Raw genomic sequence first — 22,690 nt, 5'->3', positions numbered from 1 at the left:
TGGGTACCCTTCACCGCGAAACGAGATGATTGCAGCATACATCTTGAAGTTCTCGTTCGTCAAGCGATGGGTTGAGTCGATAACCAGTTTCGAGCGAAGGATAAGTTCGCCATGTGCATCTCACGACACACACTATCGGCGACCTGGTCCAGCATAACTGAAACGCAGAGCACCTTCCGGTTGCCGTGCGGATGCAGTTCCTTGAAAGTGCACCGTGTCGGTTGTTCAAGGTACAACAGTGCCGAAATGTACGGATCGCGATGTCACCGAAAATGTGCTTCCATTTTCTACGATATGTATTGCGCAAAGCTAGTAATATATGATTAGTATATGACAAAAAATATACCTTTCTCCACTGATATGATATTTGATTCATTGAAGGGATGTCGATAACATCACCCTTTTCCTTCAGCTTCAAGAGGGCGTCGCGAATTTTTGACGGCGTCATGTTCAAGACATGCCGTTCAATGAACTTGCAAGCTACGGAGCCCATGGTCGGCGCAGTGGCACTCCCGGCGTGTGGAAACGCATGAAGCACGGACACAAAAACGTAACTGTCGGTTGACGAGATTGATAACAACCCTAATACTCAAAAGTGTAAAGAAGTCGTAAATATATAAATTATTTATATTGCAATATAAGTATATTACCCCTGCAGTCGAAGAGCTGTTTAGAACAAACATTTCGTCGGTTTTGAATTGGAACCCGCTGGGCAGCCTCTGCATAGCGCGCACTGCGCAGCTCCATGCAGTCTTGTCTCTGTGGACAACGATACGTCGTTTGCATAACTGTGAATGGGTAACCACGAAGCTGCGATGACTTGTTCTTCCTAATGTATAGTGTACAACAAAATACAATAATACATGATAGTAAACACTGATAAATGAAAAGAATTATCTATTACCAAAAGGCGTAACCGTTTATCTCGCGGAGTTTATTCTACACAAACAACACGTCGCCTTGGTGTACCATCGCGTTCGCACCAACCGAACGCCTTGCAATACAGGCGATAACCCGCTAACGTGAGCTTTCCGCAAAGGCGTCGTACGTGTCGTCTCTGTACGCATCGGTGATGTCAACGTCCGATGCATCGTTGAAATCAGAAGCCACTTCCTTACCTGAGTTGCGCCCATTGATCGAATGGATGATGTCACGAAGCATTGCCTCGTGTAGGGCAGCCTTGAAGACGACTATTTATGTTGTTGATTCTTGCGATTGCTGGTCCGCACTTCGACGCCGCACAATCCGTCCTTTCGCTCCTTCATGGCTTTCAGTCGCGCTGGTTTCGACAGATTGTTGTACCAAGCAACTTCATTCGCTAACGGACGACCATCAAGAGTAAATATATATGAGTAAGTTGTACTTACGGTTTGGATATCGGTACACAGGGCCTGGTTCAACTTCGTTGGGTGCATGGAGGCCTTTGTGCCATTTCTGGTGTGGGTGATACTTGCCAAAGTAACCGCTGTATTCAATTTAGGCAGGTAGGTATAATTTTGTACAGGTTATGCTAACGGCTGCTGCCATCGTAATCGTTATAATCACCGGTGATTTCACCGATGTGAATTTGTCATTTCACCGTTGAAAGGAACAGTCAGTGCATCGTGTGGAATGATGCAAATATGGCTGCTAGGAGTGTGGTGGACACAGCACTATTTTGTGTAAAATTGGAGCGGAGGAGAGCAAACATATGTTTTACTTATAGCCAATAGAAATTGTGTACTACTGTTGCGAACCAGATCGGACAGCCGCCATGAAGCGGACGATTAAGTGGGCTAACTTTGCTTGAGCTTCGTTGGGGTTTTCGGTCGTGCCATCGTATCATCCATCAAGTATACGTACTGTATGGGTGAATATGATTACTTTGCGGACATACTTGTGCATTGTATCCGGAATTATAACCAATCCGATCCGGGGACATGATTAACAGCCAATTATACTTGCATTTTTTTGTTTTTCGAGAACACTTCAGCCAATCGATGTACACGTACTTGCTAGGGCAAGATCGGACCAGTTCGGACCAGTTCGGACCAGTTCGGACAGATTTTGTCCGAATAGATCACGAAATAAATATGAATATGTGCAATACAAACGCTATCATTAACACATTTTATCTGCATATAATATTGTGTTTGGACAATTGGTAGCAATCACTTTGCATAATCATTCTGCATGGGGATCCAAGATCTTGTACCTGCCAACACGACCAAGGTGAAAACTACAGCGATCAAGTCGTTTACGCGCTTTGTCACAGAAGATAATGTAACAATTGAATACATTCATGCACAATTTGCTCTTGACCCTACTGACGTTGCCATTGAACGTGTGCTTGACAAGTTTGGGTCGTACTTGGCATTCCTCGACACCAAGGGTGGGAAACAAATCGCTCGGAACACAGTTATGTCGTACTACGGCCACGTTAAGTTGTGGCTGATTGAACTCTACCAACCGCCTTCTCCGCCAAGCTGTTGAAAATGGGCTCAACCCTCGACGGGTACTGTATGAAACGCAACTCGGGCGGTTTATCAAGAAGGCCCCAGAGTGTACCAAGGACCACCTCCGTACTCTCATGGTCTACCAGTACTCAACCGCGAAGAATGCTACCGACTACCAGGATGCCGCTCTGTTGTGTATGTTATGGTACCTATTTGGCAGTGCATTGGACCTGTCGTCACTCCAGAAGGCAAACCTCACGGTCAGCGCTGCCGGCGTACTAATCGTGCGATTGATGCGAATGAAGACATCAGATGAACAATGTTTATCGTTGTATTCCGATGAGAAATTCCTTGGCTGTCCCCTTACCGCAATGGCTGCTGCTGTGGTGATGCAATCGACGCCACATGCCGCCCTTCTTGGTAACTTACCATCCTTTGAAGCGCCAGAACAAGCGGAAGCGATGCCGTTGATCCCCTTAATTGACTTGCTCAACCAACCACTCGGAGAGGTCGTCGAGGTGCAGCCCATAGATGCAGCGGCTACAATGAAGGTGTCAGTTGCAGCTCTGCCCGGAGTCCACAGTCACACCAACGCCTGCTGAACCGCATCTGCCAACCGGCTGTAGTCTTAGCTGATTTGACATCCCATTCCTTCCGTCGGAGTTGTCGCCGCAATGGATCTTTAACCGCGGCAAATGGAACATGACATCTACAAACAAGGCGTTTGCTTACGTTTTCAATACCTCCAATGAAGACCAGAAGATTGCCCGCGTTTTGAGTGGTTGGCCGGCTGGGGCGACCGTGGTGGCTCCGTCGCTCGAGATTTTCGATGCTGCAACGAAGAAAGAGCTTGCACGGATGCAAGCGGTACTTTTTGCACCTTGCATTGGCATGCAAGACAAGACAACAAGTACAACATCAACAACGAAGTCGTCACTCTACTTATGGTGTACCTTACACGCTCCTACCCTATGCTAAAGGCGTTGCGTGCGTTGGCGCCACTTGTCACAAGAATCGGAACGGTGGCCAAGCAAGTTGGAGTCGACATCGAAACCTTCGTCGCGTGGAAAACACTGCTGCGTAATCGTAAGGTTCAAGCAAGTGAAGCGGCATCGATGTCTACCACGAGCAGTTTTGCTGAGCAGCAGACTGGCATGATACAAGTCCTCACCGAGCAAAACAAGCGCCTGATGGACCGGATCCAAGATGTCGAGGCGACGTTGGCTGCTTCCGTGTTCCAACTCGCTCGCGAAGGGTGCAAAGCGGGATGCCAATGTACCCGAGTCGGATGTGGTACCGGCGAAGAAGAGCCGAGGCGAAGCGATTATGCCGTCCACGTTGTGGTTTGAGTGGTTCACGCTGGCCCCACGTCCACGGAACCAAGGCAACGACGACAACCGTCAACGCCGCTCGGACATGAAGCTGCTTGTTGACTTTATGCGGCTTTTCATCGAAGGTGGATACAGCCTACATGAGCACAAGGATAGATACGCGACGAAGTACTCAAGCTAGGGAAGTCAGCAGAGGTGAAGTTGGGATTATATTTGAAAGAAAAATGAATCAAAGCTACGGCAGGCGGCGCGTGCTTGAAGAAACTTCGTGAGCTGCACTGTGCTGGGCACTTGGATGCCCACATTCAACGCTTTGACGGGCTGTTTCGTACCGGGCTAGTCGAAGACCCATCGCCTTTGTCGTCGATTAACCAGCTACGACCATTGTAATTGAACGCGCCAATTTGATAAGTTTAAATTGATAATACTTACCTTTTGAAATATGTTTGCACTGAGCGCATGGGTCGACAAAGTGCAGCCTAATTATATAGTAGGTGAGTGTACCTGATGAGTTACTGGTTTGAATGTTGAAGTACCATGCGGAACCGCCGCAGGATTTCGCCACCTTAGGTGGGGGGGGACTTACATATCAGATCATTCTACTCGGGCCCCCTTGGCGAGTAGAAGTTGCTTTTGAGCTCGCAGTAAGGATTGTTAATCAGTACGCGCAACACAACAAAAGAAATGACATAAAAATTGTTCAATTAAATTTTGAATTTTAGACCTCCAGCGACTCTAGCCGGGGCCTCCCCACGGTTGTCGTTCGGGGTGCCTTCATCAGGATCGATGGTCGGCTCTAATCAAGCTAGACATGTTAGTATATTTCAATAAATCATATAAGAATGTAAAATTGTCGTACCGTAACATTGTAGTTCACCATTCCTAAAACAATACTGCTCCCGCGGTCGCCACCGTTGCCGCCGCGATCAAGCTGTCTTTTTCCCAAAAGTGTCCATGCCGCCAACGCCGTAACCTTGCCGTCACCGCCGCGTCGATGCCAGAACTGCCACTGCCACGGCCATGCTGCCACTTGCGCCGCAACCATCACCATGCCCATGCTGCCACTGCCAGCACAACTATCTCAACATGCATGGTGCCAATGCCGTCACCACCACCGCTACCATAATCGCCACGCACCACAGCTCAAATTGAGGTATGTGCGATATCTAGTTAATTTCTCAAATCCGATCATTCTATTAATAGATATTCTCACCTTGAAGTAGATGACAGGTATTGTTGGTATGTAAGTTTCACTATATGTAGAAGCAAGGTAAAAAACGATCCAGCAGAGAATAGAATGTATGAAGTTCCATAATTGAAACATGTATTTAACTGTAAGGTTCGGTCACCGCCTTTATAGCTGTTCTCCTAGTAATGGGCATGGATGCCCGTCGAGGTTGCACTGGTGGTTTTGCTGCTGTGTGTGCGATATCACAACCACTGTTGCAAGTGCAGTGTTATTCCAATTCATTATTATAGCTACCAAGGCCATTGAAAATACTCTTTTATACTTAATTCTGTGCTCAGGGGGGCAAGATTATGTATTCGACAGCGCCTTGGGAGCTGAGTTATTTATTCCCGCGTCCTGTCGTGTTGAATAATTTATTCGCCCCTGCGTCCAAGGCGAATGAATTATTCGAATATTTCAAACAAACATCATGGAAAACAATTACGCAGTGATTACACCTCCTATTTCTCGTTTGCTTGCATGATTTTCTGCACTTCATCCATGCTCCACATGTCCACGTTCGCATACAAAAAAGATTGAGACTCAAAGTTCTTCGGAAGCGAACCACAACGATGATCTCCGATGGCCCTCTTCGTGGCAGAGAAGAATCTCTCACAAATGTTTGACGTTGGGATAATGAAGCGGCAATCCAGGAACTTGTCTTCAGACGGCACGCGACGTTGTCGTTTGAGCGCACGCTCCGCGTAGGTCTCATGCTTCTCGGCCACCACGGCTTCCAACGGTGCAACACGCAAACACTCTCGGTTTCACCAACACTCATCTGTCCGGATAATGGGTTCTGGATTTTGCACACCCCATTTTCAAAGTTGGGCTGCTGGACAATGGTGGCGGATGGAGACAGGTAGTGCACCACCTGAGGGTAATCCTCCATCACCGTGTCAAATAGGATGCGCACATCAGACAAAGACATCGTATCGCGCTGCAAGGCCAACGTCACAGTGTCAAAGTTCTCCAGTTGGGCAAGCAGCATGTCGACCTCACGGTCTTCGCGAGTGGACAGGCGTAGCTCGTCGAGATCCACATCATCGTCGATAAGTGCGATAAAGGTACGGATGCCCACATATCGTTGAACCATGTATAAACGGAACTTTAACGAGTTACGTTTATCGTGCGTGCTTCAAGCAGTGTGTGCCGACGGAGCTTGGAAGTAGGAAAAATGTTTTTCAACTTCCGCATAACGGTGTTGATTTTTGGGATCAAAACGACATGGGATTCCAAAAATTGTCGCATGAACAGGTTGAAACGGTGGCTAGCACAACCCACCAATGGGCGTCCAGTCCTATGAGCAAAGCCACATTGGTCGAACAATTGTCCCCCACAAACGTCACAACGTTATCCATAGAATTTCCATAGTAGTCCAACACAAACTGGATGTAGTTGAGATGAGCGTCGGCACTGAGAGACTCCTCGTCATTCATTTGTGCAAACGACAGTAGGACACGTTGGTAGCAAATCACATTGTCTGATGGGAACGTAGCGAAAACAGCAACGTAGTGAGTTGACCCAGACGTCCAGCCGTCAAACACATGTGCAAACTTAGATGATAGGGTGCGTCGGAGCTTCGCTTCCACAACTTGGCACACCAAATGTATGTACTTCCACAGAGTGTTGGTCGTCATGGACCCTAAGGTAGTATAACGTTTGGCGTACACGTTTTCACAGAACGCGAACGGTAACAGGGACATAGTGATCCAAGCCAACCATCCAAATACGTTGTGCACAGTGCTGGGGACCATAGACTCGAAGTGATGCGAAGGGTTCGCACCAGGGGTACTAGCAAGGGTAGCGTGCTCAGGATGGTCAGTGTTGATGTGGGAGCACAAGTTCGTGTACCCCGATGCATTTTGCGTCCGGTGGACACCATAGTGACACTCCCAGATGCGGCTGTCGGGGGACATACGGGTGAAGTAAAGCTCAGCAAGAGCCTTACCACGGAGGGCGTTGGAAGGGGCAGACGACATCAAAAGAAAATATGAGTGGTCGGCGAGAGGCCCTTTTAATTTAAGTGGTTGGAAACTCTTTGCATGCTTCGCCAGTCGTTTTTCGTATTGTTGATTATGCCAATCAGGTGCTTGTGGTTCTTCTTATTGGTGGAATTTCTTCAAATGAAATCCAAGCAAATTGTTTACGAATTATTTGGTCGATACGAATCATTTACTTTACGGACGCAAAAACCAGAAGAATTTATTTATATATGGAAGCATTTCGGATTATTTATTCAATGACAGAATTTCAAAGAATTATATATTTTATTTATATTATTGAATACTATTCGTTTTAGATAATTTTTTCATAGGCCTTGATAGCTACCATGCATTTCTTCACATTGTATGGTGTTGACAAACACCGTGTTTTTATATAACGATGGCTGTTAGCAGGGGTTCTCAAAAAATAATCTATTTATCTTTTATTCGAACGGAAAATAGATTATTTTCCGGCACCACCAACATAGATAAGTTATCTTTTCCCATCACCAGAAAAAATAAATAACTTATCTTCAAATGCAAAATAAAAAATCTTTCCAAATGACAGGATAATTCTCATTGGTGCTTGAAAATGGTTGGTCATAATTAGGATTAGAGTGATAACCACCAATTACTTTTGACACCCCGATTGAACATTGACTCACTTGCCATGTCGACGAGACCTCCAACCAACGCGCATCGTGGAAAGCGGCTCGCTGAGCTCTACTTCACGAGGACCACCCCTACCGGCAACGAATGGAAGTGTAAGTATGGGCACGTGCACCTCAAAAAGACCACTGGTTACACAAACCTGTGTTCTCATGTAATGAGCTGCCATCCCGAGTACGTCCACTTGAATGAAACTGACGCTGATCACCCTAGTATCATCGCCAACATGCTAATCCCACATGTACATGGCATCCGACATCGAACCGACACATTTTGACCAGGGGATTGGACGACCGACAATGGAAGGCGCAATGATTGGATGGAAATTTTTTACACAATTGGATTGGTCGACAGTAATGTCGTTCATGAACATATCAAGAACATAGCGCAATAACACTATCCTATTGGTAATAATAGAAAAGCGGTTTCACACCGTCATTGTCGAACATGCCTCCCAAGCGCTCGGTGGCCACAGCGTCGAAGCAGACGATTGAAGAGTCGTTCCGTGGGACCTCAACGAGGCGTGCCTATGACACGTACCAGAAACAGTTTGAGACCTTTCTCCAAGCGAATAAACCGGGTACTGCACTTGAAGCAGCAAGTACAGAAGACTGTACCGATTTCTTCCACGCTTTATACTCGCGCGGGACTACCGTTCTCCGTGGACGATCTCGGCAAAGCCGTCGCCAAGAGTCTACAGGAAGGGGGTGGTTAGATTGCCGGCCCGCCCAAGGCAACGAAGTAACTGTCCTTGGATGGTTTCGTGGCCCAGAAGACGATACCCACTGCTCGTTCAGGACTGCAAGCATGGCAACAGTGGTTTGTGGCTGATCCTGGCGCGGGCTTGGTGTGTGCGCTGAAGGACTACAACAGCGACATGATTCGCCTCGATCGGAAGAAGTATTCCGAGCGACTGACCTTGGCCAGTGCATTTGAGAAGTACCAATCGTATGAACAGTTCGAAGCGGCGTATTCAGGGTATACGAAATCGTACGCCAAGCTGCTGCGCGAGGTCCGTCACAGAAAGCGGCTAGGTTCGTTGTAAGGGGTAATTGATACTGCGTGTGAAAACGGAGCGAAGCGACCAGGAGCGCAGCGACTCACGAGCGTTGCGAGTCGGCGCGCAGCGCCCAGCCCCGCAGTGAGCAATTTTTTGTTGTTGTTTTCTTTGAAGCTGATTTGCGAGAGAACGGGCGCGTATTAAGGCATTCTGACTAGTGGAATGAGTGCAACGTCGCTCAAGCTCCATTTTGGTATATCTTGGGTGCTTGGGGGCACCTTTGTGATTGTTTGGTGGATTGTCCAAGGAACATGCTGATATTGTAACTTTACGAATAACTTTACCGGTGCAGCTTGACAGAGACTGACGCGCTTGGAGTAATTTCCTTCTCCTTACGTATGTCGTGCCAGTAGTACTGATACCCGTCCGGGCCGTCTAAATTAAACTTATTTTAATCACTCAACACGACACGGCTTCAATCTTGAGATCGGCTTAGCCAACGGGCACAAAATTGAGCGCGCGCTATTTTGTGATGCGGCTTTAGGGCAGGGCAAGGTTTACGCTTGATATACTTTGTCGTCTTCGTTGAATTGAGCCATCGACGAATAGTAGAGGCTTTGGCCACGTTATCCAATGCCTCGGCAATGCGTTTAGATGAGTAGTGCTTAACAGTGGCCAGACGAAATATACGCCTAATGATTCGTTTAGTTACTTTGGACTTTCTTCCGACCTTTTTATCGCTTTTCTTGGATTGACCAATCATATCGTTGTCGGATGAAAGTGTCGGATTTGCAGAGTTACCCATACATGCTGTGCGAAAAGTATTCGGGTGGCTGCAGTGGATTATCTTCTCGTTGCTTCCATTTTCGTTTTGTGAGAATGATACGGCTAGAAAGTACTCAGTGTTGGATTCCATCTCAACGAATACTTTCATTAAATATATGTCACTTCTCACTGACACCGTGGAGAAAAAGATTGCTGACATGCTTCCAAACATGTTCGCTATAGTATGTGATGGTTGGTCTATTGGATCGAGTCATTTTGTTGCAGTATTTGCTACTTTTGCTACGGATGATCTGATTGGCTATACAAAAGTTCCATTGTCATTTTCCCCAATCAATGACGAGGATTCGTTGAACGCCGATGCTCATCACGAGTACTGAGTATTTATATTGGATGTATACGGAAAGACGATGTCGAATGTTATTGCTCTAATCAGTGATAACTGTTCAACTAATGGCGCAATTGCTAAGGTAGAATGCCAATTGTTGGGATATGTGCCAATAAAAGTCGTATCGAAATCCACCAATCAGGAAGCTATTTTGTTTGGCGGCAAAACCTGCAAAACATAATCACACTTTGTCAGTGGCACTTCCGTCTTCGCACCCACGATGGCCTCTCCCTGCAAAGAAGCGCTGGTACACGCCCGAAGACCTGAAGCAAGCAGTCCAGCAGGTCGTTGGTGGAATGCGTGGGACAGAAGTCGCTCACGCTGCCACATTCCGTACGAAGTTGTCATGCGCAGGGTTCGACTCATCAAGGCCAGCAAGGAAGTCCGCGTTCAGCGCCGTGGACCAAAACCAACCCTCGCGAAGTCATGTGAGGAAGACCTGGTGGCATGGATTTCGGGGATGCAATCCCGAGGTTACCCAACTAGCCGCTATGCCATTTTGGTCAAGGCCAACCAAATTCTTCAGCACTTGGACCCTCTTGGTTCCCTGACGGGTGGCTGGTATCGGTGATTCTTGCAGCGACACCCACAGCTGACCAACCGCGTTGCCCAGGTCATATCATCCGCCCGAACCAGCATCGACGAAGCAGGAGTGGCGCTGTTGTTCGACTCCATGGGCGAAGCGATGAAGGAGCACAACTTTACGGCGGATCGGATTTTCAACATGGACGAGACGTCCTTCGCATCCCGGCGGAAGTCTAAGGACGTCGTGGCGTTGAAGGGCTCACGGAACGTTTGGGCTAAGACTGTTCCTACAAATTTTCATATGTCGATTGTAGCGTGCGGCAGCGCCGATGGCATGATCCTGCCTCCGTTGTTCTTTTGCCTGGTGAATCTGTCAACAAGGACTTGGGTACCTACTGTTCGGTACCTGGTGCTACTGTCACTACGACCCCGAAAGGGTTTATGAATGAAGATTTGTTTGAGAAGTGGATTGAATGTTTTTCTTCTATTGTCGGTGAAACCATTCAGCGTCCGAATTTGCTTGTATTTGATGGATTAGCTTCGCATTATTCCACAAAAATTGTTACATTGTGTGCGAAGTTGGACATTATTTTAATGTGTCTGCCTTCGAATGCTACGCATCTTTTTCAACCGTTTGATGTTTCCGTGTTTGGTCCGTACAAGAACGCAATCCGTCGAGCAAATATTTGACGCCATGGTTGCTGATGGTACAAATGATTTGCTCAATAAATATGTTTCAATTGCTAACATAAATTCAACACTTTTTAGAAACGGGAGACATGCACTCCATCTCGAAGGCTGCCGCAATCACAATCGCTTCCAACGCATGGACATCGCACATCCTGTCGTCGAATGTCGTCAGCGGGTTTCGTACTGCTGGCCTTTTCCCGCTATCGTTGGAGCAAATGATGAAGCGATTTAATTTGTTCCAAAAGGGGGGAGTACCAGCAGCGTATGTTCACGCTGAGTGGCTAGAGCAACAAGACGCCCTTCGACGTCAGCTGCTGGCGTTGCCTGCAGAACAAGCAAAACGCGTAGGTCCGAAACGAATCACCGTAGCGGGACGCATTCTTACCTTGGCCCTGATGCAAGTGATCGACAAAACGAAAGAAGAGCGCGCCAAGGCTGCTAAAGAGACCAAGGCTCTGAAAGCAAAGCGCGCCAAACGAAAGGCGAAGCGACGTACCTGTGACGACGACAATGCGGCTGAAACTGAGGAAGACAACGAAGGACCACCGGACAACGAGGGAACACAGGTGGCTAAAGCGACCAAGCCAGTGACAGCGAAGCGCGCAAAACACAAGGCGAAGCGACGAACCTGCGACGTAGACGACGTGGACGGCGCGGCTACAGCCCAGGACGACGACGAAGGGCCACCCGACAGCGAAAGAACGCAGGACACCGCACGCGACCAGCAGGACCAAGGACCGCCGACTGCACTTGACCGCGTTGTCCTACAAGAAGCAGCAGTTTAATAGATCGTCTTTTCATATCATTTGCCTCCTGAACTTACTTCTCACAAGATTTGGTCTTGACGGCCCGTGGAAAATTGGAAAATGATCTTGTCCACGAACCGACACGCAGAATTCACCTGCAGAATACATAACATGTCGCCTTGAATCTTTTACTGGCCATAATTAATAACCTAACCGCACAAATTGTAAGCAATTCATTCTAGTGAATCCAAGTGTTAAAGCTACAACTTTAACTGGCACAGCCAAGTAGAGCATTTTCGCGTATAAAGTGGTCAATTTGCATGTCTCGACCACCGCAAAACATGATAAATTGACGATGCCGCCGTTGACCTTCAAATTCTATAACGATAGGAAGTTGCAGAATGCGATTTCGATGCCTCAGTCCCAAGACATGCCCATTCCCCTGCAAGGGAAAAAAGTTGTACTACATTAATTGGCATTCTACCGATGTGGTGTACCTTTGGTTGGTTGCGCCGGTCACAGGTTTAACGTCTTCGTCACCGACATTTTGACTCAATACGATCCTTTGATTAACACTGTCAATGAGTTAATGGAAAACCAAAAAACCTGAAACTAGCTGCAAAGCTACGTCGCTTGACACCATTAGGTGCGATCAACCGCAGTGTCACGCGTTGGAGCTCCACCTACTCCATGCTCAAGCGCTACGTCGCCATCCGCACGTATATCAGGCTCCTGGGCGATCGCAATATTTTGAACCTCACCCCGACCGACGACCAAGACGACGAAATCGACGCTTTGTTGATCGTGCTTGACGAGTATGAATCGGTGACGTTGGCGCTCCAAGAAGATGCTCCATGCTCAAGCGCTACGTCGCCATCCGCACGTATATCAGGCTCCTGGGCGATCGCAATATTTTGAACCTCACCCCGACCGACGACCAAGACGACGAAATCGACGCTTTGTTGATCGTGCTTGACGAGTATGAATCGGTGACGTTGGCGCTCCAAGAAGATGCTACCTCCATGCTGGATGTCCGAAACCTCTTTGATGAGTGTATGCTGCTTCATCCGTCGGCTTCCAAGCGCTTGACGTCTAATTCAGGCATCCGGACACGCGGATTTTGAAGTTGCCATCACCAAGATATTGGACCAATCAGTTGCTACTATACGTGATGGTCAAGTCGCGAGTGTTGATCGTTTGAAGATACCCCCAAAGGTCTTGGATTCAAGCCAGGACAAGCCATTGACGCTGGCGCAACATGCGAAGAAGTGCCTCAAGGTCTCAGCCGATGCTGACTCCTCGGTGGACTGTCGATTTATCCGTCCGACGTCGAATATGTGCGACCGATTGTTTTTTCTGGGCAAGTATGCATCGATCGTCGTCGCGCCACAACCCCCCAGAACTTTGAGCAGCAAATGTTCCTCAAAGTAAATTGTAGTCTTTGGGACGTGACCGATGTAGCCAAGTCAATGACTACATACAATGGACTTTCACCGGGGAGTTATTCGAATAAGTTATTCTTTCTGTATAACTGGAAAAATAAGTTATCTTCGTCATCCTCCATAAAAGATAAGTTACCTTTCAACTCACTGTTTGAGAATAGGTAAAAGATAGATATTTGAGAACCCCTGGCTGTTAGCGTTGTTGCTGGTTGATGTTTAGAGGGCTGGCGTTGGTGTTAGATTTTAGGGTTGTCACGGGCGAAGTAGTTTTGTCGCCGACCCTCTATCACTGTCCGGATCGCCGCGAGTGGAGTGTCCGTTCTAAACATGTTAGTAGTAGTAATAGCTTTTGTTGCGCAGGATGGTGTTGAAAAACAGCAGTACTTTGGATGACCACAGCTGATATGTGAGATGATAATGAGGTACTTTTCGATATTGCCGAATGATGTAGCAACATACCGTAAGTCGCTGTCGCCGCAGTTGTCATCATCGCTGTTGTCGTCGTCGCCATAGTTCCTAAACATGTTAGATGCGATTCAATTCCTTGTATTCGATGGTGGTGATGAACACCGAGGAAGTGTCGGCTACGAGTGAAATTGGGAAATGACTGCAGAAAGACATTTTCATCCGCATAAATTTACCGTACGAGTAGTCGGTTGGCTGCTGTGTTAAACCTATCCCGTGTTGCGATGGATTCAATTCTCATTCTTCAATTTGCATTGTTCGACGCACTTCGATTTTGTTCGACCGCACACACTAACTTCGATTATCCTGTTCTCGGCCCACATGCCATTAGAGCCAAATCTAAATCGCCTAACCAAAGCACGTGTAGAATATAATCGAATTTCGTAGCAGCAGTTGACTTGCGACATCCGGAGTACTTCAGTCAAAATAGAATTAAATTTTCTTGTCTCAATATAGTTTATATACAAGTAATGCTTTGGAATAGAATATCTCTTTTTATATTTGCATATGTTTTTTGATGTTGCAGGACTGCAGGTTCCAAACCTGCAGTACAGTGTAGTTTACCGGCAGCCTTTGCGAGCGTGATGGATGAAGTAGTGCTTGTACTACGTAGCAATCATTAACGCTTTACCGATTTGAGCTTGGCCACTTGGTTACTACGTTAGTACTAGTAAGGACTTGCGGTTGTCGTTGATGTGATGTCTCTAGTTACGCTGCACCCAACTTGAAGTATCCTATCATTGTTACTTTAATTACGTGAAGCAAGCTTGGAATTTGTATGCAGCAATTATATTAATTTCTCAAATATTTCGCTGTCCGAAGCTCTGTCTTCACGTCCGAGTCGTTGTGGTATGGCAACGCAAGCTTGCTTACTACTGTACCATGATATACAAATACCAGCTATCATGATCAGATAGCCTGTGATACTTTCACGTTCGTTGTTTTGAGACGCGAAAGAAGCACCAGTATAGAGACCATAACTTGATGTTCCTTTCAAGGATTTGAGAATTCTCAATGCTGCATCCCAATGCGTTTTGTTGTAGCAAGAGAGAAACTTACTTAGCTCTCGTACTGCATTTGCAATGTCAGGTCTAGTACCTCGTACTAGGTACTGCAGTGAACCAACTAACCCTCGATAGTCGTATGGTTTCTTTGCAATCTCACCCTGCGTCATGATAGCTTCAGCTACTAAGTCGACTCCCACTACTTCGGGTGTCGAGACTGCTGTGGAATCTTGCATGCCAAATTTGGCAAGCAGATCATGAATGTATTTCGTTTGCGACAATGACATGGTTTTGTCGACACGATTTCTTTTAACTTCCACTTTCAGAATCTAATTGAGGTAACCAAAATCCTGCATTTTGAATCGCTTGTTTAATTCCACTTGGAGATTCTTTACAAGTCGTGCATTCCGTGACACAATAGTAAGGTCATCGACGTAGACGACAATATAAGCCAATCATCATTACGATCTCCCACTTTTTGAATTGTATACCGCTTACGTTTTGGGCGCAGTCTCCCTGTGAATTGTTATACTTGTAAGTATTACTTTGTGATCCTTACAGTTAGTACTTCGAGGTACTACTTTTGTGGTATCGCCAAATCCCTCTATCGATTTTGTATGGAAGAGTAGTCCTGTTTTGAATGTTACTTCACTTGATTAACGTATACTACCTCCGATTGGAAATGAAGGGTAGTACAATGTACAGTACTGTACGTACACTATGTAACCTGTACTGCGTATTCAGCGGCACATATCTTGAAGAATTATTATTACGTATTTCGGACGTTACTTCACTTGAATAACATATTCAATGCACTGTATGTATACTTGGTAGCATTCAACTGCACATATTTTAAAGGATTATTAAGACGTCAAAATAATATTGCTTCTCAGCGCAGAATTAAAATCACTCACCGGACTTGATTAATGTATGGTCAAATGGGTAACAATATGCATATACAGAGGTAACGTAAACTCTATAATATAATTATCTTATATGAGTACTCTTCGCTTGGGTTCTGCTCGAGTCAGGCAGACATCCCTGCCATAACCATGGAGACAGTCCTCGTTCTCTATATCGACAATGCTCATGTAAGAAGTTTGGGCCAATTGGCTCGACCACTTGCTTGTTCACAAGAGGCAGTTTACGCTATACAAAGATCATCAGTCTGATTTTGGAGAAATTTAAATAAATCCTCGTAATTAAAATGACTTTGCGGCAAAACTTGAGGTGAAACGTGGAGGTAATTTGGGACAGAGGAGTATTTTTAATGTTACTGATTAACATACACAATATACTGTACAGAACTGTTCGTATACTCTGCACTGTATATTCAACTGGAAATATCTTAAAGATTATTATGACGTATGTTGAATGATACGTAGTTTTCTTTAGTCCAAGCTCTTTAGTTAGATTTAGAGAGAAGGGAATTAAAATGTTTGGAATTGAAGTAATAAAATTGTAGAGATGGCCACTCCAAACAGTGATCATTGATATGCCGAAATATAGGTTTTATTAAAGTATTGGAAATGCTTCGAACAACGATACAAATATCAATTTATAAAAGCAAATAAGTATCATGCGCTTAACGTACCTCTGAATAAGGTTGAAACTCATAACAACTTTCCCCGAATAATACAACTAGCCAAGGGTTTCATTGCTACGGTAATAGTTTTTCCAATCATATCAATTATGCTAACCGTGCTACATGGGCATACACATTATCACAGTCAATTCCAAACGTTTGGTGACTGCCTTGTGCAACTAATCGCGCTTTACAACGATCGATTTGTCCATCCGCATGATATTTTACCGTAAATACCCAGTGGCATGGAATCGCAGTGCGACCCGGTGACAACGAGGTGATTTTCCACGTCCCATTATCAATCAATAAATTGTACTCCGCATTCATAGCGTTTTGCCACTCTCGCCGATCAGGGCCGCGGAGGGTTGCCTTTACTGATCGAGGAATCAGAATCGTATCCGGAACCGGATGAGACTGGACGATGTTACTCACATTCACATCAGTGGTAACGTAAACAATCAATTTAAGACAAAATGTACATGAGCCAATGAAAACGTCGTGATATTTCCTTGAGCCAATGAAACGACGCGAAATAACCTAACCACACAATTTATATGCAAAGTGATATACCTTATTCAAGATAAAAATATGCGTCCTAGATTGATTGTTAACATGAGATCAAACTTGCTTGTTTTTGTTGATTTAGTCATTGGAAATACATCGAAACCCAATATAATTGATATGAGGTTGTTCCCCATTAATTCAGCTACAATCTCCAAGTTTCAGAGGTCGAAAAATATTGTATGAGCGGGGAGCTTTGAACGTTCTCCCCAGCCGCCTTCCTCAGATGCGTCTTGAATTGATTGTTTACGTTACTAGTACTAGGAGTTTGGCTCGTACGACGACGAACATCAATACCACGCAATCCACCAACAAGTAGATTCAGAACATTATCAACAGCCATGGAATGCAAACTAGGATGCGCTTCAAATATGTGAAGCGCTCTAGTTCTTTGTCACACGCATGACCACAGGATACATGTCAACATGCAGTCATTCAGACTAGAAGGACGTCGTGCAATCCGCTTTGGACGCAAATTAGGTACATTGGTGTTGTCCAAATCCTGTGAAGTTGAGTTGAAAGAGCGTTTGCGCTTTACGCCAGCTCTCACTATTACTGGTGCTTGCCTCTTCTCATCAAGTGTAGTTGATCAACCACGTCTAGTTGATGCTCATCTAACCCGTCGGTCAGAGCGCTACTTTCGTTGGGCACAATGTGATCAAGTCCAAAACGATCAACATTCGCACTACAATAGTATGTATTAGTAACGAGGGTAGTATGTCTTCAGTCTCAGTTGCAGAAAGTACTGTAGCCTTTTCTTAAACGCACGACGCAGAATATGGTCGACATGTTCAAAGTCAAAACTGACATCACGTGAAACGAAGAATCGGTTATCATAGACATTAAGACGGCGATAGTCTTTGTAGTCTTCCGACACGCCAAGAAATCTACACTTAATCGATCGCAAAGAGAGTTTCTTGTCTGATCTCGTTGCAGATGGAACATGTGCATAACATATGCAACCCCAAACACGAATGTAACGCATGTCAGGTACTTTGCCATACACTATCTCGTAGGGTGTTTTATAACCGAACACCACTTGTACGTTGAGTTATCATCAACGATACTGTAGGAGTACCTAATACCAGAAGTAGTACCGTAAATACCAGCTTGCTTCATCGGTCCACATGTATCTACATGTAGTGAACCAGCTACACGAGTAGACCTGGTTCCAGAACTGTTTCTGTAGCTCATGCGAATGTGTTTGGCACGAACACAAGTTCGACAATACAGTGTGACTCCATGCAAACTATCCTTAGTATATAATGCGTGGCACCCCAGGGAAGTTACTACCGTATTTGTCGTACCTTTGCACCATGGGATTAAATTTGAAGAATATATTTAAATATTCGAATTGTATAATTGCTTCAAGATTGTATTGAATTCTAGAATTATATTCGCGTTTTGTATTTTTCATGGTGCAGATCAACGACAAATACGGTAGTACTGTAGTAAGGAGTCGAGCGAGTGACGCAAAGTTGAGATGGCCAAGTCTGACATGCCATTCTTTGAACAGTTTCGTCGCCAGAGTAGTATTGCTAACTGCTTTTACTTCTAATACGCCTGTCTTGACATTATGACAGCGAATCTGCCTCTCGAGTACAGTAAATGCACGCACGTAGTATGCACCCTGAATAGCAACCGCAACAAACTGAAGTCGGTTTTGCTTGAACACATACTTGTAGCGCCCACATGCACTGTCGCTTACGACATAACCGGTACATTTTAGTGCATTCTCACTCAGAATATTTACTGTAGAGCCTGAAACAACAGTACTACGAAGCTTATTCCCATTTCCAAGTGAAAACTGAACGAAGTATTACAATCCAATTTACAGTAATCTCTCCTAAGGGACTAGAGGCTTCCTGTCATGTGATGGCCGAATCCACTGTCGAGAGCCCCATCATTCCTAGACAAAGTGCGTTGACTTAGTAGCTTTGGATAGGACTTTCTTACCATATCGTCCATGTCAACGGACATTGTTTGCATAGAACGGCCACATCTTCCATGCGTTCATGGGCGGGCGTGTAGTACGGACTACTCGGCTCAAAGTCATCATCGAGGCCAAGGCCAAGGTAGTCGGCCAGGGATTCTTCCGCAGGGCTCGGGCTGGCTGGGAGAGGCAACTCCGGCTGCCGTGGCAAGGGAACTTCGGCACGGATGGCGCCGCAGGGCACGTTGTTCTTGGGCGACCGTGGCTCGATCTTTTCAGGTATCGACCAGATGTTTTTGCGCTCGTATCTGTACCACAGGTCTTGGCTCATTTTAGGGCATTTCCCCTAAAATGGCCCGGCTGACCACAGTAAAAACACATTCCAGCGAGGGTCAGTCCTACTTGGTCCCGCAGGTCCAGATAATTTCGGACGTTTTCCATTCAATACAGGACCCTGATTGGTCGGACGCTTCTACTCATTTCTATTTGTCGAATAGAATTTTATACGCCATATCCGTCGCCGATGATTGGCCAGCCATGGCTAATAACGCGCGTTTCGAACGCTGGCCCAAGATTCCGACAAGGATCTGTTCGATTGAATTCAGATTGAATGAGTCTAGTGAGTATTTCACTTGAGCACTGTAGAATTGACTAGGCAGTTTTCAACTCTCCAAACCACGACTCAATTGTATCGAATGATTTACCCGCTGTGCGGATAAATATTCCCATAAGGGCAGTTACAGATGCAGCATTCGAAACTCCATAACATTTCTGAACCTCACTCCAAATTTCATGCACAGGCATTTTCGAATCGCTACCATCACGTAGTTGCTGGATAATACTAACTGAGAACAGCGACCGAACTTTCTGGTTCTGTCGCTTGCGATAAATATTCATTATAGGAGAATTATTCTCGTTACCATTCATTTTCGCAAAGCCCCTAACCAGTCATTTTCGATACCAACACAATTCAAATTCTGATGTTCACGCACCACGATCCGTCGCCGGGGCAAGCCCCTAGCGGTGCTCTACTACACGCGCATCTCGCCGGAAAGCTCCATTTGGGTGTGCAAGTGCGGCCAACACCGAGCCCAAGATGGAAGTGGCTACAGCAAATTGAGATCGTATCTTGAACGCGACCAACCGAGTACGTCCACTACGACACTAGAAACCCAGACGCGCAACAAGGCGTGTTCGCGTCGCTCACCTCCAAGCCAGTGCAAGCAGTCCGTAGATGGCTGACGTGAATTACGGCATCTCTCATGCCGTTTTCATTCTGTGAGAACGCCATGGCCTGGCGACTCACCACCCTGGAGAACCACCAGTGTCAAAACACTCATGTAGTGGATGCACGCCATGTGTCGCTGGATGGAAAGCGAGATATCTGAGACGCTATCCGACCGTTTGCAGTCGACCAATGACGGTTGTACCAGTGGTTCCACCCAGCGATTGTCAAAAATATATTGTTAAAACAATTATTTAAATATATTGCAATAATTATTTTATTATATTGTTCCTGAACAATAAAAATATTTATTGGAAGAGCGAAATATATTGTAATAGTTATTGTTTTCCACGGAATTATTGCAATTATTTTATTGGACCCCAAGTAATATTGCCATAGTTATTGGTTTCAAGAGAATTATTGGTGTTATTTTATTGGGCCCCATAAATATTGCAATAATATTGGTTTTCCGAATCCAATAACCCTGATTGGACAATATATGTCACACCCTACAATATGACTGGTCAAGTTTTTGGCTGGCTCACATGTTCCCAATCTTCTCTCGCATTGGGGACTTGAAACAGCTCGTAACATCCACGCCACACCAAGACCAAATGACCGTACCACGTCAGCAAGTCCTTCGACCCCAGCCCGCGCGTGAGTCTTGGACCACGAATGAAATCGTGGACGTTTTCTTCGGCCCCTGGATCGTAGACCCGTATGCGGGGCCATGACATTCAAGTGCTGCTTTAAGAACAGCGGCGTTCACAAGAACGGCAGGTAGACAGAACATTAAGCAAACATCAATCGGATTTGAACCGATACCTCTGACTAATGTCAGCGCTCAACCATAGAGCTTTGATGTTGGGGGTGGAGGTGGAAGGCCAAATGGATAATGAGCTTTGACATTTGTCTTTGCAAATTGAGAACAAATATTTCACACATGCGTAATCATAGCGTGACATGAGGATGAGATCATCAAAATGATTGGAGTTAACGAATGATTGAGTAATCGAATACGCACCTATATGGACTATTGGGTTGTCCATACCCACCCGTGTCTTAACCTCATGGCCAAAATACCTTCTCACTAGGACTCTAAAAACAAGGCCCTTCGATCTGTTACCCGAGAAAACGCCATTTTAGTGTTTTGCCCCAATTATAATAAACACCGTTCCAAGTGTAACAAATTCGAAGTAATACTGTCTCCGTACGTATTCCGGATAATTACTTATATCCAGATAAAAGGCACTTTGACCGCCAAAAACTCCCACCAAAAATGTACGCAAGTCAGGTTTTGATGCCGTTGTGCTAGCTGCGGTTCCATCGACCGCGGCATAAGGGTTGGATCGTACTTCGAACGATCCAAACTTCCATTGTCGAAGGCGGTGCTGCTAATGTATGCATGGGCCTCGCGCAAGCCGGTTACGGTCGCCGCCTGCAAGACGGAAGTCTCAAAAGTTGCCACATTTGACATGTTCAATTTTTGTCGAGACATTTGCTCTAACGAGATGTTGTCCAGTGCTATGATGGTATGTCGAATTAGAATTAGATAGTACTACGTAGTATTCATTTATGTAATTAATATATCCGAGGTTGTTGAATTATTCTATATGTATTTCTCTAATTAACACATCCAAGGGTGTCGTATAAAATTTATGTATGCTATTGATATATACAAGGTTGTCGTCCAAGGGTGTCGTATAATATATATGTATGTTATTGATATATACAAGGTTGTCGTGTTATACAATTTTATTTCTGTATCTAAGGTTATCGAATTATATAATACTAATTCCTGTAATTGTTATACTCAAGGTGGTTGAATTATGTAATGTGTATTTCTGTAATTAATATATCCAAGGTTGTCGATTTATAGTATATATATTTCTGTAATTAATACATCCAAGATTGTCGAATTATATGGCATTTATTTCTATAATTAATGTATCCAAGGTTGTCAGATTTTATGATATTTATTATATTTCTGTAATTAATATATCCAAGGTTGGTGGTGTAGGCTCGTTCGTTGAAATCGGTGAGACATCACTAAAAAAATCCAAACACAACTGCAGAGCCCAGCACCCCGACGTTTGGTTGTTCGGCGGCGTGGGCAGAACTACGGGCAAGTGGTTCGGGCGCCTTAGGTTCCACGACCGTATGAAGCCAACTTTCTCTGCCATGATTGGGCAGCACATCCAACCAGGTACTCTAATCGTATCAGACAAATTTGGTTCATACGTGTCGTCGGACGAAACACACACATTGTCTAACAACCCATTGCTGGCCGACAAGAACTATGGTGATCATTGGGTGAACCATTCGGAAAACTTCTTGGATCCAGCGACCAGCGCACACCCAGACGATCGAGGATGTGTGGGAAGTTCACATCATTGGATATCGAGTTGGATCATTTGGAAGTTTCCTGAGGCAAAAAAGAGCGCCAAGTCGGTGACGGCACTCCGGCAGACGAAGCAACGAGTTCCACGTACATACTTCTGCATGAGTTCACCTCGCTTGATGCGCGTGAATGATGTCGCATGACGGAGAAGCATTCTTAGGACCATGGAGCGATTCAAGTGGCGCTGGAGTTTGGATGTCACTACCACATGAAGAAAGGACATATGAAGAAAGGGCAAGCAGGCAGCGGCGGCAACTCTCGCGGTGACGACGACAGAACAATCCACTGAGTCTC

General features: G+C 45.5%; 7 protein-coding genes across 7 annotated transcripts; 4 read left to right on the top strand and 3 right to left on the bottom strand.

Annotated features, from left to right (window-relative positions):
* Window positions 1-4,484: 4,484 nt before the first annotated feature.
* Window positions 4,485-4,823, bottom strand: H257_03431 (hypothetical protein; the record flags this gene model as incomplete). The annotated part of the gene is made up of 2 exons (XM_009827511.1): window positions 4,485-4,562; window positions 4,626-4,823. 2 exons carry the CDS (start codon window positions 4,821-4,823, stop codon window positions 4,485-4,487), a joined length of 276 nt encoding a protein of 91 aa, XP_009825813.1.
* Window positions 4,824-5,455: 632 nt separating this feature from the next.
* H257_03430 (hypothetical protein) lies at window positions 5,456-6,976 on the bottom strand (the record flags this gene model as incomplete). The annotated part of the gene is made up of 3 exons (XM_009827510.1): window positions 5,456-5,752; window positions 5,809-6,130; window positions 6,279-6,976. The coding sequence occupies 3 exons, from the start codon at window positions 6,974-6,976 to the stop codon at window positions 5,456-5,458; spliced, it is 1,317 nt and encodes a 438-aa protein (XP_009825812.1).
* Window positions 6,977-8,095: 1,119 nt separating this feature from the next.
* On the top strand, window positions 8,096-8,793 carry H257_03429 (hypothetical protein; the record flags this gene model as incomplete). The annotated part of the gene is made up of 3 exons (XM_009827509.1): window positions 8,096-8,228; window positions 8,446-8,660; window positions 8,725-8,793. 3 exons carry the CDS (start codon window positions 8,096-8,098, stop codon window positions 8,791-8,793), a joined length of 417 nt encoding a protein of 138 aa, XP_009825811.1.
* Window positions 8,794-10,039: 1,246 nt separating this feature from the next.
* H257_03428 (hypothetical protein) lies at window positions 10,040-11,819 on the top strand (the record flags this gene model as incomplete). Its single annotated transcript, XM_009827508.1, has 3 exons — window positions 10,040-10,261; window positions 10,400-10,781; window positions 11,113-11,819. 3 exons carry the CDS (start codon window positions 10,040-10,042, stop codon window positions 11,817-11,819), a joined length of 1,311 nt encoding a protein of 436 aa, XP_009825810.1.
* Window positions 11,820-12,470: 651 nt separating this feature from the next.
* On the top strand, window positions 12,471-12,904 carry H257_03427 (hypothetical protein; the record flags this gene model as incomplete). Its single annotated transcript, XM_009827507.1, has 2 exons — window positions 12,471-12,595; window positions 12,628-12,904. The coding sequence occupies 2 exons, from the start codon at window positions 12,471-12,473 to the stop codon at window positions 12,902-12,904; spliced, it is 402 nt and encodes a 133-aa protein (XP_009825809.1).
* A 5,885-nt stretch (window positions 12,905-18,789) lies between these two features.
* Window positions 18,790-19,101, bottom strand: H257_03426 (hypothetical protein; the record flags this gene model as incomplete). Its single annotated transcript, XM_009827506.1, has 1 exon — window positions 18,790-19,101. The coding sequence occupies one exon, from the start codon at window positions 19,099-19,101 to the stop codon at window positions 18,790-18,792; it is 312 nt and encodes a 103-aa protein (XP_009825808.1).
* A 2,299-nt stretch (window positions 19,102-21,400) lies between these two features.
* H257_03425 (hypothetical protein) lies at window positions 21,401-22,685 on the top strand (the record flags this gene model as incomplete). Its single annotated transcript, XM_009827505.1, has 3 exons — window positions 21,401-21,455; window positions 22,016-22,476; window positions 22,557-22,685. 3 exons carry the CDS (start codon window positions 21,401-21,403, stop codon window positions 22,683-22,685), a joined length of 645 nt encoding a protein of 214 aa, XP_009825807.1.
* Window positions 22,686-22,690: the final 5 nt, after the last annotated feature.

This window comes from Aphanomyces astaci (assembly GCF_000520075.1).
Source record: "Aphanomyces astaci strain APO3 unplaced genomic scaffold supercont1.6, whole genome shotgun sequence".
NCBI classification, from domain to species: Eukaryota; Oomycota; class Saprolegniomycetes; order Saprolegniales; family Verrucalvaceae; genus Aphanomyces; species Aphanomyces astaci.
The sequence above is the reverse complement of the archived record's forward strand: the minus strand, read 5'-3'. Positions and strand labels throughout refer to the sequence as shown.